Source organism: Arachis stenosperma, chromosome 1 (assembly GCF_014773155.1).
Source record: "Arachis stenosperma cultivar V10309 chromosome 1, arast.V10309.gnm1.PFL2, whole genome shotgun sequence".
NCBI lineage: Eukaryota > Viridiplantae > Streptophyta > Magnoliopsida > Fabales > Fabaceae > Arachis > Arachis stenosperma.
The window spans coordinates 117,825,039-117,845,740 of record NC_080377.1 but is presented as its reverse complement, the minus strand read 5'-3'; the positions used below and the strand labels follow the sequence as shown (position 1 = coordinate 117,845,740).

Genomic DNA, 20,702 nt, shown 5'->3' with positions numbered 1-20,702 from the left:
AATAACCTACAAGATATTCCGATATTTAAGTTAGTTAAATATTTGATAATGTGATTAAATTTAAATTGGAAAAGTATGAGGAGCCAATAAAATATTTATACAATGTGTACAATGGAGGTTTATGGAGTATTAGAGATATAATCATTAGTGTTACATTTTTCCATCAACTGAAGCTTTTAGGATGAGTGGTATCATGACATGATATTAAAGTGCTAGATCTGAAAGGTCAAAAGTTCGATCTTTGGTGAACCCAAAAATTAAACTAATTTTTCGAGAAGATGTTTATTATCCCTTGTACTCGGATGGTTATTCTAAATAGTATAGGGAATGTCCATTGTCTCCCTAGCGGGATCCATTTAAATTTTAATGTATCATAAAATTATTGTTTTTCTAGCATTTAGTGTCTTTATGTTGTGCTTTTAATATCACGATTTGACAATTTCATAACTTGATTGGTGTGACTCTTATGACGTATTTGGCGTTACCTCGTAAGGTCGGATTTGTTGGATGTTCATCTGATTATTATTTCGTTATACTATTTATTTGTCTAAAACACTAACATAAAAATTTTAAAAGAATAAAATAAAACAAAATAAAAATAAGATATTATACATATTTATTATGTCTCTAAAATTCGTGTGGGGATAATATATCACCACGTATAAGGCATTGATATAAAAATTTTCACATTCTCGTAAAGACATATGATCCTTGCTTCAAAAGCAAAAGCAATTCTGAGAAACAAAGGTGCCAAAGAGGAAAGAATCAATCAAATTTTGATTTCTTCAATTTTTTCCTCTTCACTACATTATTATTATGCAATAATGCTGGCTAACTTATGAAACTAGGAATAGGAAACACCATGTAATGCTACTTAGTCCATGGTCAATTATGTTTAGGAAATGTGGAAGATTAATAGAGTGCGTTACTAAAATCAATTTGTTCCAAATAACATCATTCATCTCAAATTTTGAATTATGATGCCTATGTAACATAACATAAGGTGCCGTCGTTCTTCTTGTCATTGTCGGGGATCTCGTGATTATCATTCACTACTATTATTAATTGTCACCACCTAACAGACAAAAATAGTATAACTTCAATTTTAGAAAAAAAGATAAAAGAAAGAAAATACTAAGTAATAATAAATAAACAAATCCTTTCATTTAGTCTGAGGGATTATGCCCTCATGGATTGCCACTGTACAGAATCTTCCCTTCTCCGTGAAGTCCATATCATTACTATGATACTAGAAATTCGCATTTTAATTTATCCTCACACCCAAGCAACACTTCAATGACTAAAATACCCCTTCCCATGCAAATAACAGTTGGTGTCACCCACCTAAATCCCCTAGGTCAATCACGTCACAATACCAAAAATAAAAAAAGCGTGCACATCACGTGACCTCCTATGAAGCCTGTGGCAATGCAAACGACGTCGTTACGGCCACACTGCTGTGGTCTTTGCAACTCAACGCCTTTAGAATCTTCCACGACACCTTGCCGGAGCTCCGGTTGGCGGCGCCGGAGTCCATCGCCGGAAACATCGCACCGGAGCTGTTCCGGCGAACCTGCCGATTCTTCATGTCGCTGAGCTCCATCTCCGGCGGAACCCTCATTGTTCCGAACACAAGAGAGTACCACCGCGGCTTCATTGCCTTCTTCGCCGTCGCAACCTCCGCAACACTCCTCGACGACAAATTCCGATCAACTTCCGGAACCTGCGATATGGCGGAGCTGGAATGTTCGTGTAGCCTTCGATAATCCAAAGACCTGCTGTTCCTCATCATGAAGCGGCGAGAACCGGTGGTGACACTGTTCGATCGAGTGACGACGGAGGAGAGTGACTCGGATCTTCGGCGACGAAGTGGCGGTTTCTTCGTTTCCACGACGTCGTGATTCCTCATATGGTTCTGCGTTGGTCCTTGTCTGTCTTTGAACGGAACGAGTTTTCCGCAGAAGATGATGTCATCAGCGGGGCACATGTCGGAGCTGCTGCTGCTGCTGAATCCGCTAAAGAACTCGAAGAGCTCCGTGGTGTCCGTCATAGACGATGACGACGGTGGCGATCGACGAAGGATCTTGGTGAATGACGCGTCGTCCATGCTGTTGCACTTGCTGGCCGATCTGGAGTTTTGATTGAGCGGCATGTCGCAGAGTGAGAGCGCTTCTTCTTCCTCTTCCTCTTGTTTCTCTTCCACCATTGCTATTCCCTCTCTTTGTTCCTTGACTTCTTGAAATTCATTATAATTGTTCTTGTCTTCGATCATACGAGCATGCTCTTCTTCCATTATTGAAGGAAATGTGAAAGGGAAGAGAGAGAGAGGAATTGTTTTTTTTCTTTTCTTTAAATGAGGCAAATGTTTGTTTATAAATATACCAGTAGTTAATAGTTATATATATATGACAACATGATATATTCACTGCAGTGTAATTATTATGAATTTGAGTGAAGAAAAAGGAAAAGTCTAGGGTGCCAGCATGTAACCAGCAGAGGAAGGTGAGCCATTGGATGAAATTTCACACCAATCTCACACTATTAAATCATCGAAGAAAAAACAAAGAAAGAGGTTGGGGAATTATTAGTTTGCCCTTTTGCTTTTGTATCTTTTTTATTTTGCTTGGAGTATATGCAACGATATTTACGAAACAAGTTTATTGTCGATGGGTTCTAGAGAAAAAAGGCATCTAGAAAGCCCAAAATAGTGAGGAGGGTGAAGTAAGGGAAGGGAATAGTGCATTGTCTATATCCACGAAAAAACAATTCCAAACCATTCTTGTGGCTGTAGTCACACTCAAGGCCTCTAGCATGAAGATGAGTTTTCAGTGCTTGGCGGTGCACCTTATCGTGTTCTTTTGGGCAATGGCTATAGCCACGGAACCTAATTAGAGTTGAGGAAGAAAATAAACAAAAACTAGGACCACATACACCTACGTAGATACAAATATAGACACTAGTAATATTATTATTAATTAGCAAATGGTCAAATAGAAACTACTCCAACTCTTTGCATACTCTGAATTCCATAATATGTGTTGCAATTTGCAATAGAAAGTGATGGCTCCATCTACGAATAAAAAAAAATCAAATATGTGCCGGCCTATTTTAGTTGGAATTTAAGCATAGGTTGCCCATAACATTAAATTCGTTTGAGCGCTGCATTACATTTTTCTCTAATCTTGGTATTAATTGATGGTTTTGATTAAGTTTCATATCTTTCATTTATGAAGCTAATTTATTGCACGTGGAATTGAGGTTAGATGTTATCTTTGACAAAATAAACACCCTGAGGATGGTACCATGGATAGACCCGCGTCGTGGACCTCTCCACTTTTGAATTGTATTCGATGACTCTGACTCAAAAGTACAGAAAAGCTAGATGACAAAACAAAGTGCACCAAGGCACATTATCATACAACAGTCAACCGGTAAGTGCTTTCTTTCATGAATGTGTTCTGTACTCAATAATGTGTGAGTTAGAATACATTTACGAAACTAATTTTTATAAAAATATGGCGTATTAGAATGCTTTAATACTTTATAGCAAAAGAAGAATACTTTAGGAAGACCACTTATTTGTTAAATGATCAAACACTCCAAAAGTTCTCCAGAATTTAACCATGCTAAGGTAATTTTATTTCCATCAGCGTGAGAGGAATGAGGATTTTTCCAAAGAGGAACAACACGATGATCATCTCTGTAAAGGTGTCAACCAAAGTGTCAACAATAAGTGCAGAAAAAAACTATGAATCAGAAGAATCTGAGAAAAGAAGTGTTGTGATTGTATTGACTCGACTGTTGGTTTATGATCCATCTGACCTCCCAATCATCATGTCATCTGACACTTAAGAAGATATTATTTTAACATCAAACCCTTTTTCAGAGCTTGTGCCAGGGACTAGGGGTGTTTGTGATCGATATCCAGATTATCTTAAGGTATTTATTAATCAGTCAGTTTAACCTTAATTTTGTGAAGTTTGTAGTCATCCAAATTACTCATCCACTTGGTCTAAAGTCCATCCACATCTAGTCTTGAGAAATGTTTTTTCTGTTAATAGTGGATACCTCCCTCACCCCTAATAAAGATGTTCATGTGGAATATGTTACATGATGCAAAAATAAAATCCCACTGATGGCAAAGATAAGGGAAAATAAAGATGAATGCAGAAAACAAGTTTAAGCTTAATATACAAAAAAAATTATAATACAGAAAGTTCAAGCCAAGCTTTCCTTAAGAAAGAACGAATTGGTTTTGTTGCCAACAACAAAACCAGAATATTCCTGTGCATAAATAGTATGATGTTAAAACTTATGAGTTCTTGAAGTGTACACTTAGACAGTCTTTCCTTCTCCCATTTTTCTCCAAACTCAAACTCAAACTATTCTTGTTTAAAGAGAGGTAACAGAACAAAAGTAATTCAAATCCTAATGTGTTAGTAAATTCAAATCCTTATCAAGCGTTATAAAAGTAAAAGTATCACCGATTTAGACTAATGAATTATGTACCATGCTTTATCAGACACTCAAATAACTTTTAGATGCTGAATACGTTCAAAAACTACCCGAACGATTCAATTGAAGAGCAAGATGCGAACAGAGTGAGCGAACCCTGCTATCAGGACAGAGTTAAATAAATGTGAACTTCACGGCATTGACCATCCAACCCTAACATTCTTCTGCGTACAATGCTCCGTTTATAATTCTACAGAGTAATATTCTGAACAATACAACAGGGTATCCTTTAAATTTAAAGCACAATTTACAAGAGATATTTAGCGAAAAATTCTCATTCGATTCAAATCGAATACAGAACCTCAAGAAGGATTCAATAAGGGATAGCAACAGCTACGCTAACTTAAATTCTGCATTCACAATACTCTGCATTCACCATAAGTTTGGAGGAAAAACAACTTTTGAAAACGCTGTATAACAAATTTAACAGAGCCAAAGCTACAAGTCTGAGCTGTTTCGAAAATGATATTGAATTAGATGCAAGATTTAACTAGGACTATAAATTTGCGAGATATTTGAGTTCATCGAAACAATCCGTAGACAAATTAAAGAACCTAATTGGAAAGCTAATCCACAATACAATTATCGACAAAAAACAGAGCAGAATAGAAAGAAGACGCAAATAAACCCTAATTCTAACATAGTGATAACAAATTCCCAATTCTGAAATGTTTAGCCTCCAAATCCGTAGAGTGTCCTGCCCTGCCTCTTGAGGGCGTAGACAACATCCATGGCGGTGACAGTCTTGCGGCGAGCATGCTCAGTGTAGGTAACGGCATCACGAATGACGTTCTCAAGGAAGATCTTGAGGACGCCACGTGTCTCCTCGTAGATGAGGCCGCTAATACGCTTGACACCACCACGCCTTGCGAGACGGCGAATGGCGGGCTTCGTGATACCCTGGATGTTATCTCTCAGAACCTTGCGGTGGCGCTTTGCTCCTCCCTTTCCGAGACCTTTTCCTCCCTTACCTCTTCCAGACATGGCTACTAGCTTTCTCTCGACAACGATGAGGTTAACCTGGAACCGGAAAAGAAAATGCTAATGAATGAGGTGGTGAATGGGGAAGACGATATTTTATAGGGTTCGGATATGGATTTGTGGGCGTTGGATGAGTAGCGATCCGTGTGAGTAAGTGACTTTCAAATCTAAGCCGTTGGATTCGTAACGATTGATTCTCATTGGCTGAAATGGTGTTTGGCGGATTTGAAATTTTGTAGGCATTCGGGTAGTGGGCGATTTTTTATTTTAATTTTTGTTGGGAGATGTGTCTTAAAGAAAACACGCGAAATTCCAAAGATAAGTGGAGGCAAAGTTGGCGCGGATTGAAGAATGAAGATTGACCCGCTTTCCATTTCGTGGCAATTTAACTTTCACAATTTTGGAGGCAAATTATTCCTCAAAATAACAAGTATGTATTACTAATTTAGTATAAGTCAGATAATCATAATACATATTTTTTTATCGAGTTTTAAAATAATGTAATACACATTAGTCGACTTGAACATTATAATTGAAATTTGAATTATTAACGTTTGTCGTCGTTTATTAAAGAAATAATAAAGCACTATAATTTTAAAATATTTTTAACAAAAATTAATAAAAGTAATATAATTAAATTAAGAATATTGTAATAAGCATTTTTTTAATGTATCTCTCAACTCTTATGTATTAGGAATTTAGGACGAATTATTTAAATAGTATCCAAAAAGTTATATCATTAACCAAAAATACTAACAACAAATAAATTCTAAAAAAACGAATTATATAATTGATCCAAATTTTTATAAGTGAACTTAAATAACTATTTAAAAGTTCATATAAAAAAACCGAAAATATAATCTGGTTTTAGAAACAAATGCAATAATTATTAAACATATAACAATTTCAAACTTGCTCCAATAATAACTGAAATACATTGTTGATATTTACTAACTCTGTATATGTTACTTATAGTACATAGTTGGTCCTAACTTCGGATAATAAAAAAAAAAGTTTTGTTAAATTTTTGACAATTAATACAAAAATTTAGTCGAATCTTTATCATATAGATCAAAAATGTTATTGCGATAAAATTAGGTTGTTATCCGAAAACAATGCGATATATTGCTCGCATACAGTGTCAAATGAGTAAGAGTCATTGCATCGATGTTCGCATGTAGAATTAAATGAATAAGGGTTCTCACATTTTTGTGAATGGACGGAAATAAATAAGCTAGTTCACAAAGAAAAAGGTAAATATATAAGTCAGAGCGACAGAAGATTGAGATTTGAGACATGAAACATAGGACTCTAACAAGAAAATCCATTGAAATAGTGGATACCATGACACAACGAGGAAGATTAGCATCATGTGTGTAACGGCCTAACTTTCGGTACGTCATGATCATACCAAAAGTAATGTGTTACCAACCTTATTCCTTTATTATCTATTTAATATTGAGCCTTTACGCGTTAATCTATTGACGATTTTACTAAAAGTTAAAATACCTTTTCAACAAGAACAGAATAATGCCTATCCATGTATTTAATATTAATAATACATTATAGTATTATACACAAAACCAATTACAAAACCTACCCTTCTGAATAAAACTCCAACTAACAAGGCGAGAAAAAAATACATTCTAACAACAACTCAATTTGCAAATATATTCTTCTATACTCCTACAGTTTCGTAATAAGCTTTCGCACCTATAACAGAAAGGGGTAGCAATAGAAAGTAAGAATTGGAGAATTCTTAGTAGGATCGGGGTTATAAGTTAAGTTCATTTTATTCTTTACTATACTTAGCCAACACCAACAAAGTCTGGAATACAAACAACTTTTAACAAACTAAAGATATAGGAGAAAATAAATCAGAAAGCACACATGCATAGCCATAACAAACCACAGAATGCACTGAAATCACAAGTCAAGAAGCATACACACAAATCACAGAAAAGTATGCGCAAACAAGTATGATGCATGTCTAACCCTGGTGCAGGTAATGAGCTCATTTGTTGTTTTTGACCCGCACTGACGAAATCTAACTCGCAAGTCGAATAAGGCTTTCCAGCGACATAACCTCTGCAGGCGCTAATTCTCCCACTGGAGCATGTGACTCTTTCTCCTGAAAGTCATTCTATATTTACGAGCGTCCCCGCACAATCATTCACAAACAAAGCCCACAACTTATTAACATTTATCCTTCGGCACAATAACCGTACTATCGTTACCCTCTCGTGACTTTCCCATAATCACACGTGCCGATTTATCTTTTCTTCAGTCTTTTGATTATCAACAAAAAAAAAACAAATTATCTTCACACTATTCCCTCATCCTTCACTAATATCTTATGGAAAAAGAATTATAAGGTTCTTTTATTAAGTCAGGGTTCTCTAAAACTTTTAAAATTACTCTGTTTACTACTCTCTGTTTTATTCTTCATAATATATATAATAATACTCTTATAAAATAATATTCTTGATAAATAATAATTATAATAATAATTTTCTCTAATATAAATGAGTAATTTTAAACAAATATTTTAAATAATATTTATAATACTCTTAAAACTTATTTTATAAAACCTTATTTTTTAAACTTTTATTAATTACTTTCTAAATCACGAACTCCTTAATATTTCGTTTTTTGCCTCAATATTTTATAGAATTACATTTAAACCTTCACTCTTTGTTTCATATTTATAATAATAATCCAGAACTTTTATAAAATATCTGTTTATCTCTAAACTTTATTTATTACCCAAATTACCCACAAAATTTATATAATTATAATATTATACTTAATCTTTTCATAAGAATACATTTATATCCTCCAAAAATAATTCTTCATGACTGTTTCATCTCTTCATAAAAAATCGAAACTCTTCTTATTTTCTTTACAAAATATATATTTAAATCTTAATTCGTTTTTGAGTCTTACAGTTGTCGATTCGCCTAACTTTTATACAATCACTTAGCCAGTTAAACTTCATCAAATGTTTATCAATAATTCTCATTCACAACAGTCTCAAAATCATCAAAATAAATCCAGCTGGGCTGTTCTTCCTAGCCGAAAACCATAATTCACAAGCAACAACAGTAATTCAACAAAATTTTAACAAAAACTTAATCAAATTCAACTAATAATTAATCAAACCAAAAATCACTTCTCACATTAACATTTGATCGGTGAGATTTTACCGAAACCCTACCTTCGTACGAAATCAAAATACTCGAAGTTCGGAGAAGCATTCTGATCGAACAACTGAAGAGAAAAAATGTCAGAAATCAAAACCTCCGTCGAAAACACCAAAGAACCGAACTTTAAAGGAGGGGGAGTAACTTCACCGTTAACTTCTCCTGAACAAAAGTAACGCCATCGCGTAGAGGAGGAAGATATGAACACTTTAATCGGATTAAATTTTTTATATGAGTTACGAATCGTAAAAAATTGATCCCAGAAGTTTTGGTGAGGTTCACGGTTTCTTCAAGGAAAGCTTCGGTCTCCCTCCCCCCTTTTCTAAGGCTCGGTGAATGAAGTGAAAAATAAATATGATGATTAGTGGTGATTAGAAAAAGAGCCATGTATAACACCCTAATTATCAAAATGTCACGCTTCCGCTTGTATCACTCTGATAGCTCAGGTATTACGACGACTCTTAAAATATTTAATACTAAAATATGAGTCTGTTTAAAATTTAAACCGAATTTTTCAAAACATACATCCATACTTACAATACAAATTACAATACTTACAGAGAATACATACATACATACATATATATATATATATATACATACATATATATATATACATACATACATACATACATACATACATACATACACACATACATACATACATCCATACATACATACATACATACATACATACATCCATACATACATACATACATACATATTATTACTTTACAGGCATTACATAATCAATTTCCTATCCTTCTTATAGAAGCTAGCAAAGATAAAGGTGAGGGAAAAAGTAACTAATACAACACAAAACATCGTTTAAAACAGAAAAGGAATAAATGTGCTTTTCCGAACTTCGTCGTCCATAACCTGAAAAAGAAAAGACCTACAGGAGAGTGAGAACATCGTCTTTGCTGGTTCTCACTATGGGGTTAGAGAATTACTATAATAGGATACATGAAGATAAAACATTTACAGTGATTAATAATCGCCTTACGCATCTTTTCAAAACCAAAGATTTAATATCAAAACTCCAAAATCCTTTCTAAATAAAAAAACTGTTAATTCTTCAAAAATTCAAAAATATTTTTAAAAGTTTTTCCTAGACAGTATGAATGACCAAGCTGTTTTAAGCATAGGTTCATTAAGTCTATACTGAACCAGTTTAATTTTTCATACTTTTCTAAACCAAAAATACAAACCGAACACGGCCTTCGGCCCATTTCATCATCAACCACGGCTCTAGGCCCAAACAACTCAATCCACAGCCAATCCATCACAATCCAACTAATTTCCAATCACAAACACAAGTAAGAATATTCAAACACAATCAAGCAGTTACTTCAAGTAGAGCAGTTAGCAAATAAATATAATTATCCATATAGACAAACCAAATACAATATATACACCCAAACAATGTCATATATATGCATATGATGCATGCTTGTCCTAGTGGCTGATGAGTCACATCTGTCGGTTATAAAGCCAACCCGACAAGTCCTGGTAGATAACCATTGGACTGTCCCTCCGTTGTGCATAGGGATGGCAATGGTCCCCATGGGGACGGGGACATGCCCCCCATCCCCCGCCCCGTGACCCCAAAAAGCCCCCCGTCCCCGCCCCGTATCCGTGATGGGTGGCGGATACCCGATATCCACCGGATATCCATTTCCCGCGGATCTTCCTTTAAAAAAATTAAAAAATTCAAAGAACTCTGATTTCAGAAATAATGCACATTAACAATACATCATTTATAACAATGGAGATTAACAATTTTGATTTCAGAACAATTTCAAAGAACCCAGATCTGTACAATGCAGATTTTATAACAATGAAGATTAACAATACAGATTTTAGAACAATTTAAAAAATCCCAGATCTATATAATGTAGATTTTATAACAATGCAAATTAACAGTAGATTAAAAAAAAATAAAACACACAGATCTGTAGATGACGAGGCAGTTGCAATCAGCAGCGGCGAAAAGCAGACCCAGAGATGGAATAGATGGCGACAAAATCGGTGATGTGCAGATGGCGACATGCAAATCTGTGGTGGAGACGGAGACGGGCAGATATGTGGTGCTGATGATATCTGACGAGGAGGAGGAAGGATGGCAGGCGAGGAGGAGCTCTGATGAGAAAAAGAGAGAAAAGGAAGACAGAACTTGATGAGAAAAGAGGAAAAAGGAAGGGAGAAGGTGAAGCGACCTCGTCGAAGGGGGAGAAGCTCGCGGTGAGTCTGGGAAGTGAGCAATGGAGGTGGTGGCAGTGGTGAAGAAAGGATCTGAGAGACTGAGACTGAGGCTCGGGCAGAGAGACTGAGAGAGTAAGTGAAATGGGAAATGAGAATAGGGTATTAGGGTTTGTGAAAAATATATATATACTGGGATATTTTGGTAAATTGATATTGATGGGTATTAAACGGGTATCCACGGGGCGGGTATCTCTACCTCCGCCCCCGCCCCGTTTATTAAACGGATACCCGTTCCCCGCCCTCGCGGGGAGAAATTAGCCCCCAAATCCGTTTCCCGGCAAGTAAATCCCAGCGGATACCCGCCCCACCGGGAAAAACTGCCATCCCTAGTCGTGCATCCCCAACTCAAGTAATTTCCAATCATAATCATATAATATATAACACCCACACTGGTGTTTATCCAGAGGGCGAGCTCATCCAAAACTTTCATAGTGTCCGACCACACTTACGACATAGGGTCAGCAGAGTATCGAGTCTCATCCTAGAGCACGTGGTGGCTAGCGACTGCTTTCACCTAAGAAAACTCGTATCTCAGATATTTGGAAGTGCATCAAATTACATTGTTAATCAATAATCAAGTACAAGTACATACCGAGCCCTAATTCAATATTTATCACAGCCATCCGACTCATAACATAATCCATAACCAACCATTCGCTCCATAACATACACAGCACTTCCTTCACAATCCATCTCAAGTTAAATCATCATTCATGTCATATAATACTTTTTCTCAAATCAATTTTCTTTGAAAATAACAATCAAATTCATCTTTGTCTCAATTTCAAAATGCTCGTTTCTCAAATAGTTTTAAGCTCATAAGCCATTTTTTCTCAAAATAAGTTCCCTTTTCAAAACAAAGCCATCATCGGCATTATCTTTCCAAAACTTCCAAAAGCATGCCAAATTGAAAATCTCTTATGAAAGATTCAAAATCATCCATCCTAAAATAGGGTTTGGTAATAAAATTTCTCAGCATAGTCTCAAAACTTTAAGGGAGAATAACATAACTCATCAACTCAAATTCGTTTAAAATCTGTAACACCTTAACTTCTTGATTTGAGTAATAAAAATAGAATCTAAGTCAAGCCGAGTCGTGTAATGAATTACTCCAATCACATTTTCAAAATTATTTCTTTCACTTGAACCAAAACTAATTTCAACCCAATGATAAAGATCTGAAGTGTTTCCAACGGCTCGGTAATCATTTTAGTTTGGCTAAACCAAAATTCAATGAATACTTTAAAACTTTTCTAAAACGTCGAAAAATGAGATTTGTCATTCGAAATCCAAATTTTTTCAAAGTCACTAAAACCCCTCCAAGTAAAAATCTTTAAGTCAATAATAAAAAAAAAACATAAACCCTTTTCACCTTTAAAACAGTCTTCAAGCATAAATCTCTTCCGAATGACTTGCACCCAAAAACATATAATTTTTCTTAGAAAACAAGGCTAAGTTGTAATTCTCTTTTCAATAATTCTTTTCAAAACATAATTTCATTACTTCCATAAATAATTCAGATAAAGATAATAAAAGTATTAAATTCAGAATTCTCCAAGTCAAATAGTAAAGAACTTAAATTCATAATTTCCCATAACAGTTCGCATAAACACTCGGATTTTATAGGAATTTCGGCAATACCTCCCCTAAAACTTGGACTCTGCTACCCTTTTCGAGTCCCAACTAAACCAATCTGCAACCCCCCTCAACGGGTTGAAAATCAAATTAATTCAAAATCAAGCTGGATCTAAAAGTGCATACCATTTTCATATTTCAAGAAAACCAATTTAAACTCAAATCAATTTTCAAAGAATTAAACTCGATTTCAAAACTTTAAAGAAACAACTTAAAAAAAATACTTCAAAAACAGTCTGTTCACAACCCAATAATAATCCAGTCAAACAAGCATTCACATCAATCTAACACAATCAAACAATACAAAAGACTTATACAATCACTAAAAGTACATTTCTCACATCAGTATCCATATATAACAATTCCAGATGAATAAGTTTAGTATTCAGAAAAAGGCCCCTACCTCGATAAGTTAAAACCATAACCCAAACGCCTCACAGAATTTCTTTCGTCTCTACCCGAATTCAATGGCAGCTTCAAATCACAGCTCCGCACACTTTCACAACAGCATAAACAACTTTAAATACAACATGCAACCTTGGTTACTAACTCCTAATACATCAATATCACAAGACTCTATTACACGGAACAGAACACTAATGCGGGGTTTTTGAAACATAAATATTCACTGTAATAACAAAATAAAACAGCAGTGGTCTCTAAACCGGTTTGGCAACAGCTCCAGCAGCCACCTCAATCGGCAGTGGCGACTGGACTCCGGCAACGGCAACTGAAACTAACATACAATGATTGTAATATTTCTGGAAATTCAAAAGAAATAAAACCAATACTTAAAACCTTACCGGCAGTGTTTTTTGGCAACGGAGGCTTGATTAGAAGCTTCGGGAGTAGTAGATTTGGCGGCAACGGCAGAACGCGGTGGCTTCTCCATGGCGACGCACTCCACGGCGGCGTGTCTCTCTCTCTTCGTGAACGGTGATGGCACGGACTGGAGATGACAGCGCAAACAATGGTGGTGGAACTGGAAGCTCCTGCGACTGTGACGCAACGGCGGCAAGCCGAGTCACGGCGTCAAGCCCAGTCACGGCGTCATCCCTTCCTCTTCTCCCCGTCGCTCTCCTTCTCCTCCCCTTGTGCGTGACGACGATGCGGCTGTGACGGCGAGGCATGGTGCATCGGCGGAGCGGCTTCTCTTCCTTTTCCTCTCTCATATCCCCTCTCTTTCTGTTAGCAGAAGCGGCGACGGTGGCAGTGATACCCACTGTGCCGCCTTCCCTTCTCCTCTTACTGATCTTCTTTCTTTATTTATTTCTTTTTCTTTTGTTTCTGCGTTTGTGTGTCTGGGATAGTGGGGGATGCGGCTGCTGCTTGAATTAGGGGAGTTAGGATTCAATTTGATTAGAGTAGGGTTTGTTTTGGGTAAAATTAGGTATAAGGGTGTTCTTGATAATTTTAATAAAAATTTGAGGTTATAGAGAATTAATTTGAAATCTAATTTAATCTTTAAAATTAGTTTAAAATATTATTTATTATATCAAAATACTAATTAATCTCAATCAAATACTCTAATCAAAATTATATGGTAATATAATTAATTTTTTTTATTTCTAAATCTTAAAATATTAGATTATGGAATTATCACTTATTTAAAATAAATCACATAAAAATTCTTGTTATTCCGTAACTGCTAATTTTGTAATTTAAATATAGAAAATAATTCAATAATTATGAAATTCGATAAAATTCTAATTTAAATAGTCAGATCTCATTATTTTCGAATTTCTTAAATTATAGAATTTAGATAAAAATCTTAATTTACTTCAAATTCAATTAATCAAAACTACCTTTAATTATTTATAATAAAATTATTTTTAAAATTAAAATTATAAATAAATATATAATTTAAAATAATTTCATATTAAAATTTTTCAAAATTCTCGTTTTTACACCGTGTGTCATAGTTCATTCATGAATGGCTATGTGTCACAAGCTCCCTCTCTTTTTTCTTTCCCCATTTGGTTCGGTCACTTGAGAAGAGAAATAAGAGATATGATGATGATATTAGATAGTGATAATATAGACTAATGCTAATTGAGGTGTCATGATTCCATTAATCATGGAACTGGGTGTCAGTTTTATAAGTTGTTACCTCAACGATTCAAGTTATAAATATCTTAAACGGATAATTATAAAAGTTGAATATAGTAAAATCTAAATAATAATATATATAGGGTTAAATATATATATGAGTTATTAATATAAATGACATTAGTAATTTAAAAATGAAAGATATTTGAAAAAGCATTAGCAACTCTAAGTCCATCAAAAAATATCGATATTTACTTATATCGGCAGAGATGGCAGAAGTTATTAGAAGAACAGCAAAAGAAAGTTTTGGTGAATCTAAAGGAATAGGACCAAGAGACAAGGAGTCTTGGTGGTGGAATGCGAGTATACAAGAAAAGATAAAGATAAAAAGGGAATGCTTTAAAGAGTGGTATTTATGCCGCAATGTAGATAATTGAGAAAAATATAAGGCGGCTAAGAAAGAGACAAAATTGGCTGTAAGTGAAGCAAAAACAAGAGCATATGAGGGTCTCTACCAGTCTTTGGACACGAAAGAAAGAGAAAAATGTATATATAGAATCGCAAAGAGTCGGGAAAGAAGAACGAGAGATTTGGTTCAGGTTAAGTGCATAAAGGATAAGGACGGAGAGGTGTTGGCTCAAAAGGAGAAGATTAATGAAAGGTGGAAGAGTTACTTCTACGAGTTATTTAATGAGGGACAGAAGACTCTTCCGAGCCTTGGTCGATTATGCACAAGGGAAGAAGATCAAAACTTTGACTACTATCGAAGGATTCGAGACTTCGAGGTAAAAGAGGCTTTAAAGCAGATGAAAAATGGCAGGGCAGTAGGACCTGATAATATCCCGATTGAGGTTTGAAAGGGTCTTGGTGAAAAAGACATCAACTGGTTAACCAAGCTTTTTAATGAGATTTTACCTGATGAGTGGAGAAAGAGCACCTTGATACCTATCTACAAGAATAAGGGGGATATACATAGTTGCGAAAACTATAGAGGGATTAAGCTTATGAGTCATACTATGAAGTTATGGAAAAGGGTGATAGAACGGAGGTTGAGAAAAGAGACACAAGTAACAGAGAACCAATTTGGATTTATGCCAAGAAGATCTACCACTGAAGCGATATACCTATTAAGAAGGATGATGGAGAGGTATCGTAGTAGTAAAAGGGATCTACATATGGTGTTTATTGATTTGGAAAAAGCGTATGATAGGGTACCAAGGGAGGTCTTATGGAAGGTTTTAGAAATGAGGAGAGTAAGGATCGCATATATTCGAGCAATTAAAGACATGTATGATGGGGCCACAACTAGTGTGAAGACTCAAGGTGGTGTGACGGAAGAATTCCCTATTGGTATAGGATTACACCAGGGATCATCCTTAAACTCATACCTTTTCACATTAGTCCTGGAAGTACTCACATAGCACATCCAAGAGCTTGTGCCATGGTGCATGTTTTTTGTCGATGATATCATCCTTATAGGAGAGTCAAGGGAAAACCTAAATAAAACGTTGGAGTTATGGAGAGAAGCTTTAGAAGTGTATAGTCTGCGCATAAGTCGTAGCAAGACGGAATATATGGAATGTAAGTTCAATCTGAGAAAGAAAAACCCCAATATAGAGGCGAAGATTGGAGAAAACATCCTAGAAAAAAGTTAAAAGTTTTAAGTATCTTGGGTGCATCATACAGGATAATGGAGAGATTGAACAGGATGTAAATCATAGGATCCAAGCAGGTTGGTCAAAATGGCGGAGTGCATCTGGTTTTATATGCGACAAAAAAGTATCTTTAAAAAATAAAGGTAAATTCTATCGAATCGCTATAAGACCGGCTATGCTGTATGGTACGGAGTGTTGGGCGGCTAAAGGGGAGCACGAACATAAACTGAGTGTGGCAGAGATGAAGATGTTGAGATAGATGAATGGTCATACGCGATTGGATAAAATAAGGAATGAAGATATAAGGGAGAGAGTTGGAGTAGCACCCATTGTGGAAAAGATTGTTGAATCGCGTCTTAGGTGGTTTGGACATGTGAGAAGAAGACCGATAGAACATCCAGTCAGGAGGGTGGATGAGATGGAAGATGGACAAAGGAAAGGCAAACGAGATCTACATGTAAACGGTCTCTCTATAGATATGATACATGACAGAGCACAATAGCGTCGTTTGATTCATGTAGCCGACCCCACTTAGTGGGACAAGACTTTGTTGTTGTTGTTGTTGTTTGTATTTACTTATATCGGCAAATATCGAACTTTATAATAATAATAATAATAATAATAATAATAATAATAATAATAATAATAATAATAATAATAATAATATATTATTATTATTATTATTATTATTATTATTATTATTATTATTATTATTATTATCTAAACCCTATTATAATTATAGCATGTAAAATAAATTAATAGCATAATAATGAAATTATATTATCATTTATTTTACTTCAAAATTCAGAATCGACTCGTTGAAATAAAACTAATTGTCGAAAATAACATTTTTCAAAAAATATCGTGTTGGCATAAAACTTCGGGTTGTTAAAATGTGCCTACAAGAAACAAAATGGGTCGTTACGAAGGTTAAGGAGTTTGATACTTTCGAATTCAAACTTTAGTATACAAAAAAGTTTAAAATAGAAATGGGGTACGTATTATTGTGGATAAGCAGTAACAAAAAAACATAGTGGATATCAAGAGGGTGGGAAATCGGATCATCTCTATCAACTTGTGGTGGAAGGAAGTAATTTTTATGTGATTAGCGCCTATGCACCGCAAGTGGGTTCGGATGACCAACACAAGATAAGATTTTGGGAAGATCTAGAGAGTTTGATCCAATACATATCTTCGGGAGATAAGATTTTCTTGGGAGGAGATTTAAATGGCCATGTTGGAAGAGAAGTGATTGGGCATGGAAGTATCCACAGAGGCCATGGTTTCGGGGTGGTCAATACTGAGAGTAAAACTATTTTGGACTTCTCCTTAACCTTTGACTTTTTGTCACAAATACATATTTTTAAAAAAGAGCATATCTTATAACTTATAGTAGTGGCATGACAAGCTCTCAAATTGACTTCTTATTGTTTAGAAGAGTCGACTGAAATTTTTGCATTAATTGTAAAATTATTTTGGGAGAAAATTTAACAACACAACATAGGATGCTCGTCATGAATTTTCACGTTGAGCAAAAGTTGAGCAAAAAACATTATACGAAAAATCCAAGGACGAGATGATAGCGGATGAAAGGTGAGGAACAAAGAAGCTTCCTAAGACACGTAGGAGAAGAGGCAAAATGGGATGGGGATGGAAGCGCGGAGGAGATATGGAGAGAGATAGCAGAAGTTATTTGAAGAAAAGCAAAAGAAAGTTTTGGTGAATTTAGAGGGATGAGACCAAGAAACAAGGAGTCCTGGTAGTAGAATGCGAGTATAAAAGAAAAGATAAAGACAAAAAGGGAGTGCTTTAAAGAGTGATCTTTGTGCCGCAATGTAAATAATTCGGAAAAATATAAAGCGACTAAAAAAGAGACAAAAATGGTTGTAAGTGAAGCAAGAACAATAGCATATGAGGGTCTCTACTAGTCTTTAGGCACGAAGGAAGGAAAAAATGTATTTATAGAATTGCAAAGAGTCGTGAAAGAAAAACGAGAAACTTTGATCAGTTTAAGTGCATAAAGAATAAAGACGGAGATGTTTTGGCTCAAGAGGAGAAGATTAATGAAAGATAGAAAAACAATTTCTACGAGTTATTTAATGAATGACAGAAGACTCTTCCGAGCCTCTGTTGGTTATGCACGAGGGAAGAAGATCAAAACTTCGACTACTATCGAAGGATTCGAGACTTTAAATTTAAAGAGGCTCTAAGGCGGATGAAAAATGGCAAGGCAATAGGACCCGTTAATATTCTGATTGAAGTTTGGAAGAGTTTTGGAGAGAAAGATTTTAGTTGGTTAACCAAGATTTTTAATGAGATTTTAAGGTCAAAGAAGATACTAGATGAGTGGAGAAAGAGCACCTTGATACCTATCCACAAGAATAAAGGGGATATACAACGTTGCAAAAACTATAGAGAAATCAAACTCATGAGACATATCATGAAGTTATAGAAAATTGTGATAGAACAGAGGTTGATACAAGAGGCACAAAGAACAGAGATTCAATTTAGTTTTATGTCAGGCATATCCACCACTAAAGCGAGATACATGTTAAGAAGGATGATGGAAATGTATCGTAGTAATAAAATAGATCTACATATGGTGTTTATTGATTCGGAAAAAGCGTACGATAGGGTGGCAATGGAAGTCTTATGGAAGGTTTTGAAACGGAAGAGAGTAAGAATTGTATATATTCATGTAAATATAGACATGTATGATGGGGCTACAACTAGTGTGAAGACTCAAGGTGGTGTAACAAAGAAATTTTCTATTAGTTTAAAATTACACTAGATTATCTTTAAGTCTATACATTTTCACATTAGTCTTGAAAGTACTTACAGAGCATATCCAAGAGCCTATGTCATGGTGTATATTTTTTGCCAATGATATCGTCCTTATGGAAAAGTCAAGGGAAGACTTAAATAAGAAGTTGGATTTATGGAGAGAAGCTTTTAGAAGTGTATGACCTACGCGTAAGCCGCAATAAGATGGAATATATGGAATGTAAGTTCTCCACCAAAGAGGAAACCTTAATACAAAGGTGAAGATTGGAAAAACATCATACGAAAAGTTAAAAATTTTAAGTATCTTGGGTGCATCATACAGGATAATGAAGAGATTGAACAGGATGTAAATCATAGAATCCAAACAGGTTGGTCAAAATGGTAGAGTGCGTCTGGTTTTATATGTGATAAAAAAGTACCTTTAAAACTTAGATATAAATTCTATCGCACTGCTATCAAACCGTCTATACTTTATAGTACATAGTGTTGGACGGCTAAAGAAGAGCACCAACATAAGTTAAGTGTGGCAAAGATGAAGATGTTAAAATAGATAAGTGGTCATACGCGATTAGATAAAATAAAGAACGAATATATAAGAGAGAGAGTTGAGGTAGCATTTATTGTGGAAAAAATAGTAGAATCGTGCTTTAAGTGATTTGGACATGTGAGAAGAAGAGCGAAAAAATACCCAGTCAGGAGGGTGGATGAGATGGAAGATGGGTAAAGGGTGAAAGATAGAGAAAGACTTAGGAATACTATCTATGAGTTGGTCAAACGAGATCTACATATAAACGATATCATTTTAGACATGATACATGATAGAGGTCAATGGCTTCTACTAATGAGACAGTTTTGTTGTTGTTGTATACTATTGATATTTGCTCATATTTGTAAGAAAATACTTTTTGTTTTTTTATTAAGGCGAAAAAGAATATTCTGATTTGATGAATTTTTTTAATATAAATTATGAAAAATATTTATTTTCTCAAAATCCATTTCTAAAATTTATTTATCCAAATGCACGTTTTTTTGTATTTGGACAAGTTCGCCGCATCCCATGACGAACTCTATAAAAATTAAAATTAGCAAGTTCAGCTTACACCCCGGCAAAAAATCATAATATTTTTTATAATTTATATTAGAAAAAATTCCTGATTTCATATAGTAGCCGAATAAAAAGCCAGATGCAACAGATTTTCTTTTTTACTCACAGGTGTGGTAACTTATGTATTACAAATTTACAACTTTTAACAAACTAAGATCTAAAGTAGTCTTGGTGAGCATTTGAGCTTTCAATAAATTATACCTTACCGATTGCCTCAATTTAAAATAGCCTTGTCAAACATTTAGATGAAAATACTAAAAATAAAACCTATTAAGATGCACTAAATCACATCCATCCTACAAATCAAAATTCAGATTAATCTTACATAAAAACAATCCCCCAACCATAACATTATACAAAGATAGAAGCTAGCACCCAAAAACAAATAAATATTCAAATAATAAGAATCTGCAAGCTACAACAACAAAAAGAGCAAATTGAACTAATAAAAGTCAGCAAATTCAGAAAATAGGAAATGTAAGTATAATACCCACACTATATTGGTCCTAG

At 34.9% G+C, this 20,702-nt stretch overlaps 2 protein-coding genes across 2 annotated transcripts; both read right to left on the bottom strand.

Annotated features, from left to right (window-relative positions):
- Window positions 1-1,145: 1,145 nt before the first annotated feature.
- Window positions 1,146-2,349, bottom strand: LOC130943718 (uncharacterized). Its single transcript, XM_057871723.1, has one exon. It carries the CDS (start codon window positions 2,291-2,293, stop codon window positions 1,412-1,414), a length of 882 nt encoding a protein of 293 aa, XP_057727706.1. The 5' UTR covers window positions 2,294-2,349; the 3' UTR covers window positions 1,146-1,411.
- Window positions 2,350-4,969: 2,620 nt separating this feature from the next.
- On the bottom strand, window positions 4,970-5,549 carry LOC130967839 (histone H4). The gene has a single exon (XM_057892873.1). It carries the CDS (start codon window positions 5,497-5,499, stop codon window positions 5,188-5,190), a length of 312 nt encoding a protein of 103 aa, XP_057748856.1. The 5' UTR covers window positions 5,500-5,549; the 3' UTR covers window positions 4,970-5,187.
- Window positions 5,550-20,702: the final 15,153 nt, after the last annotated feature.

Bases quoted from the DNA above. Each gene is read 5' to 3' on its own strand.
- LOC130967839 (XM_057892873.1), bottom strand. From the start codon at position 5,499: ATGTCTGGAAGAGGTAAGGGAGGAAAAGGTCTCGGAAAGGGAGGAGCA.
- LOC130943718 (XM_057871723.1), bottom strand. From the start codon at position 2,293: ATGGAAGAAGAGCATGCTCGTATGATCGAAGACAAGAACAATTATAAT.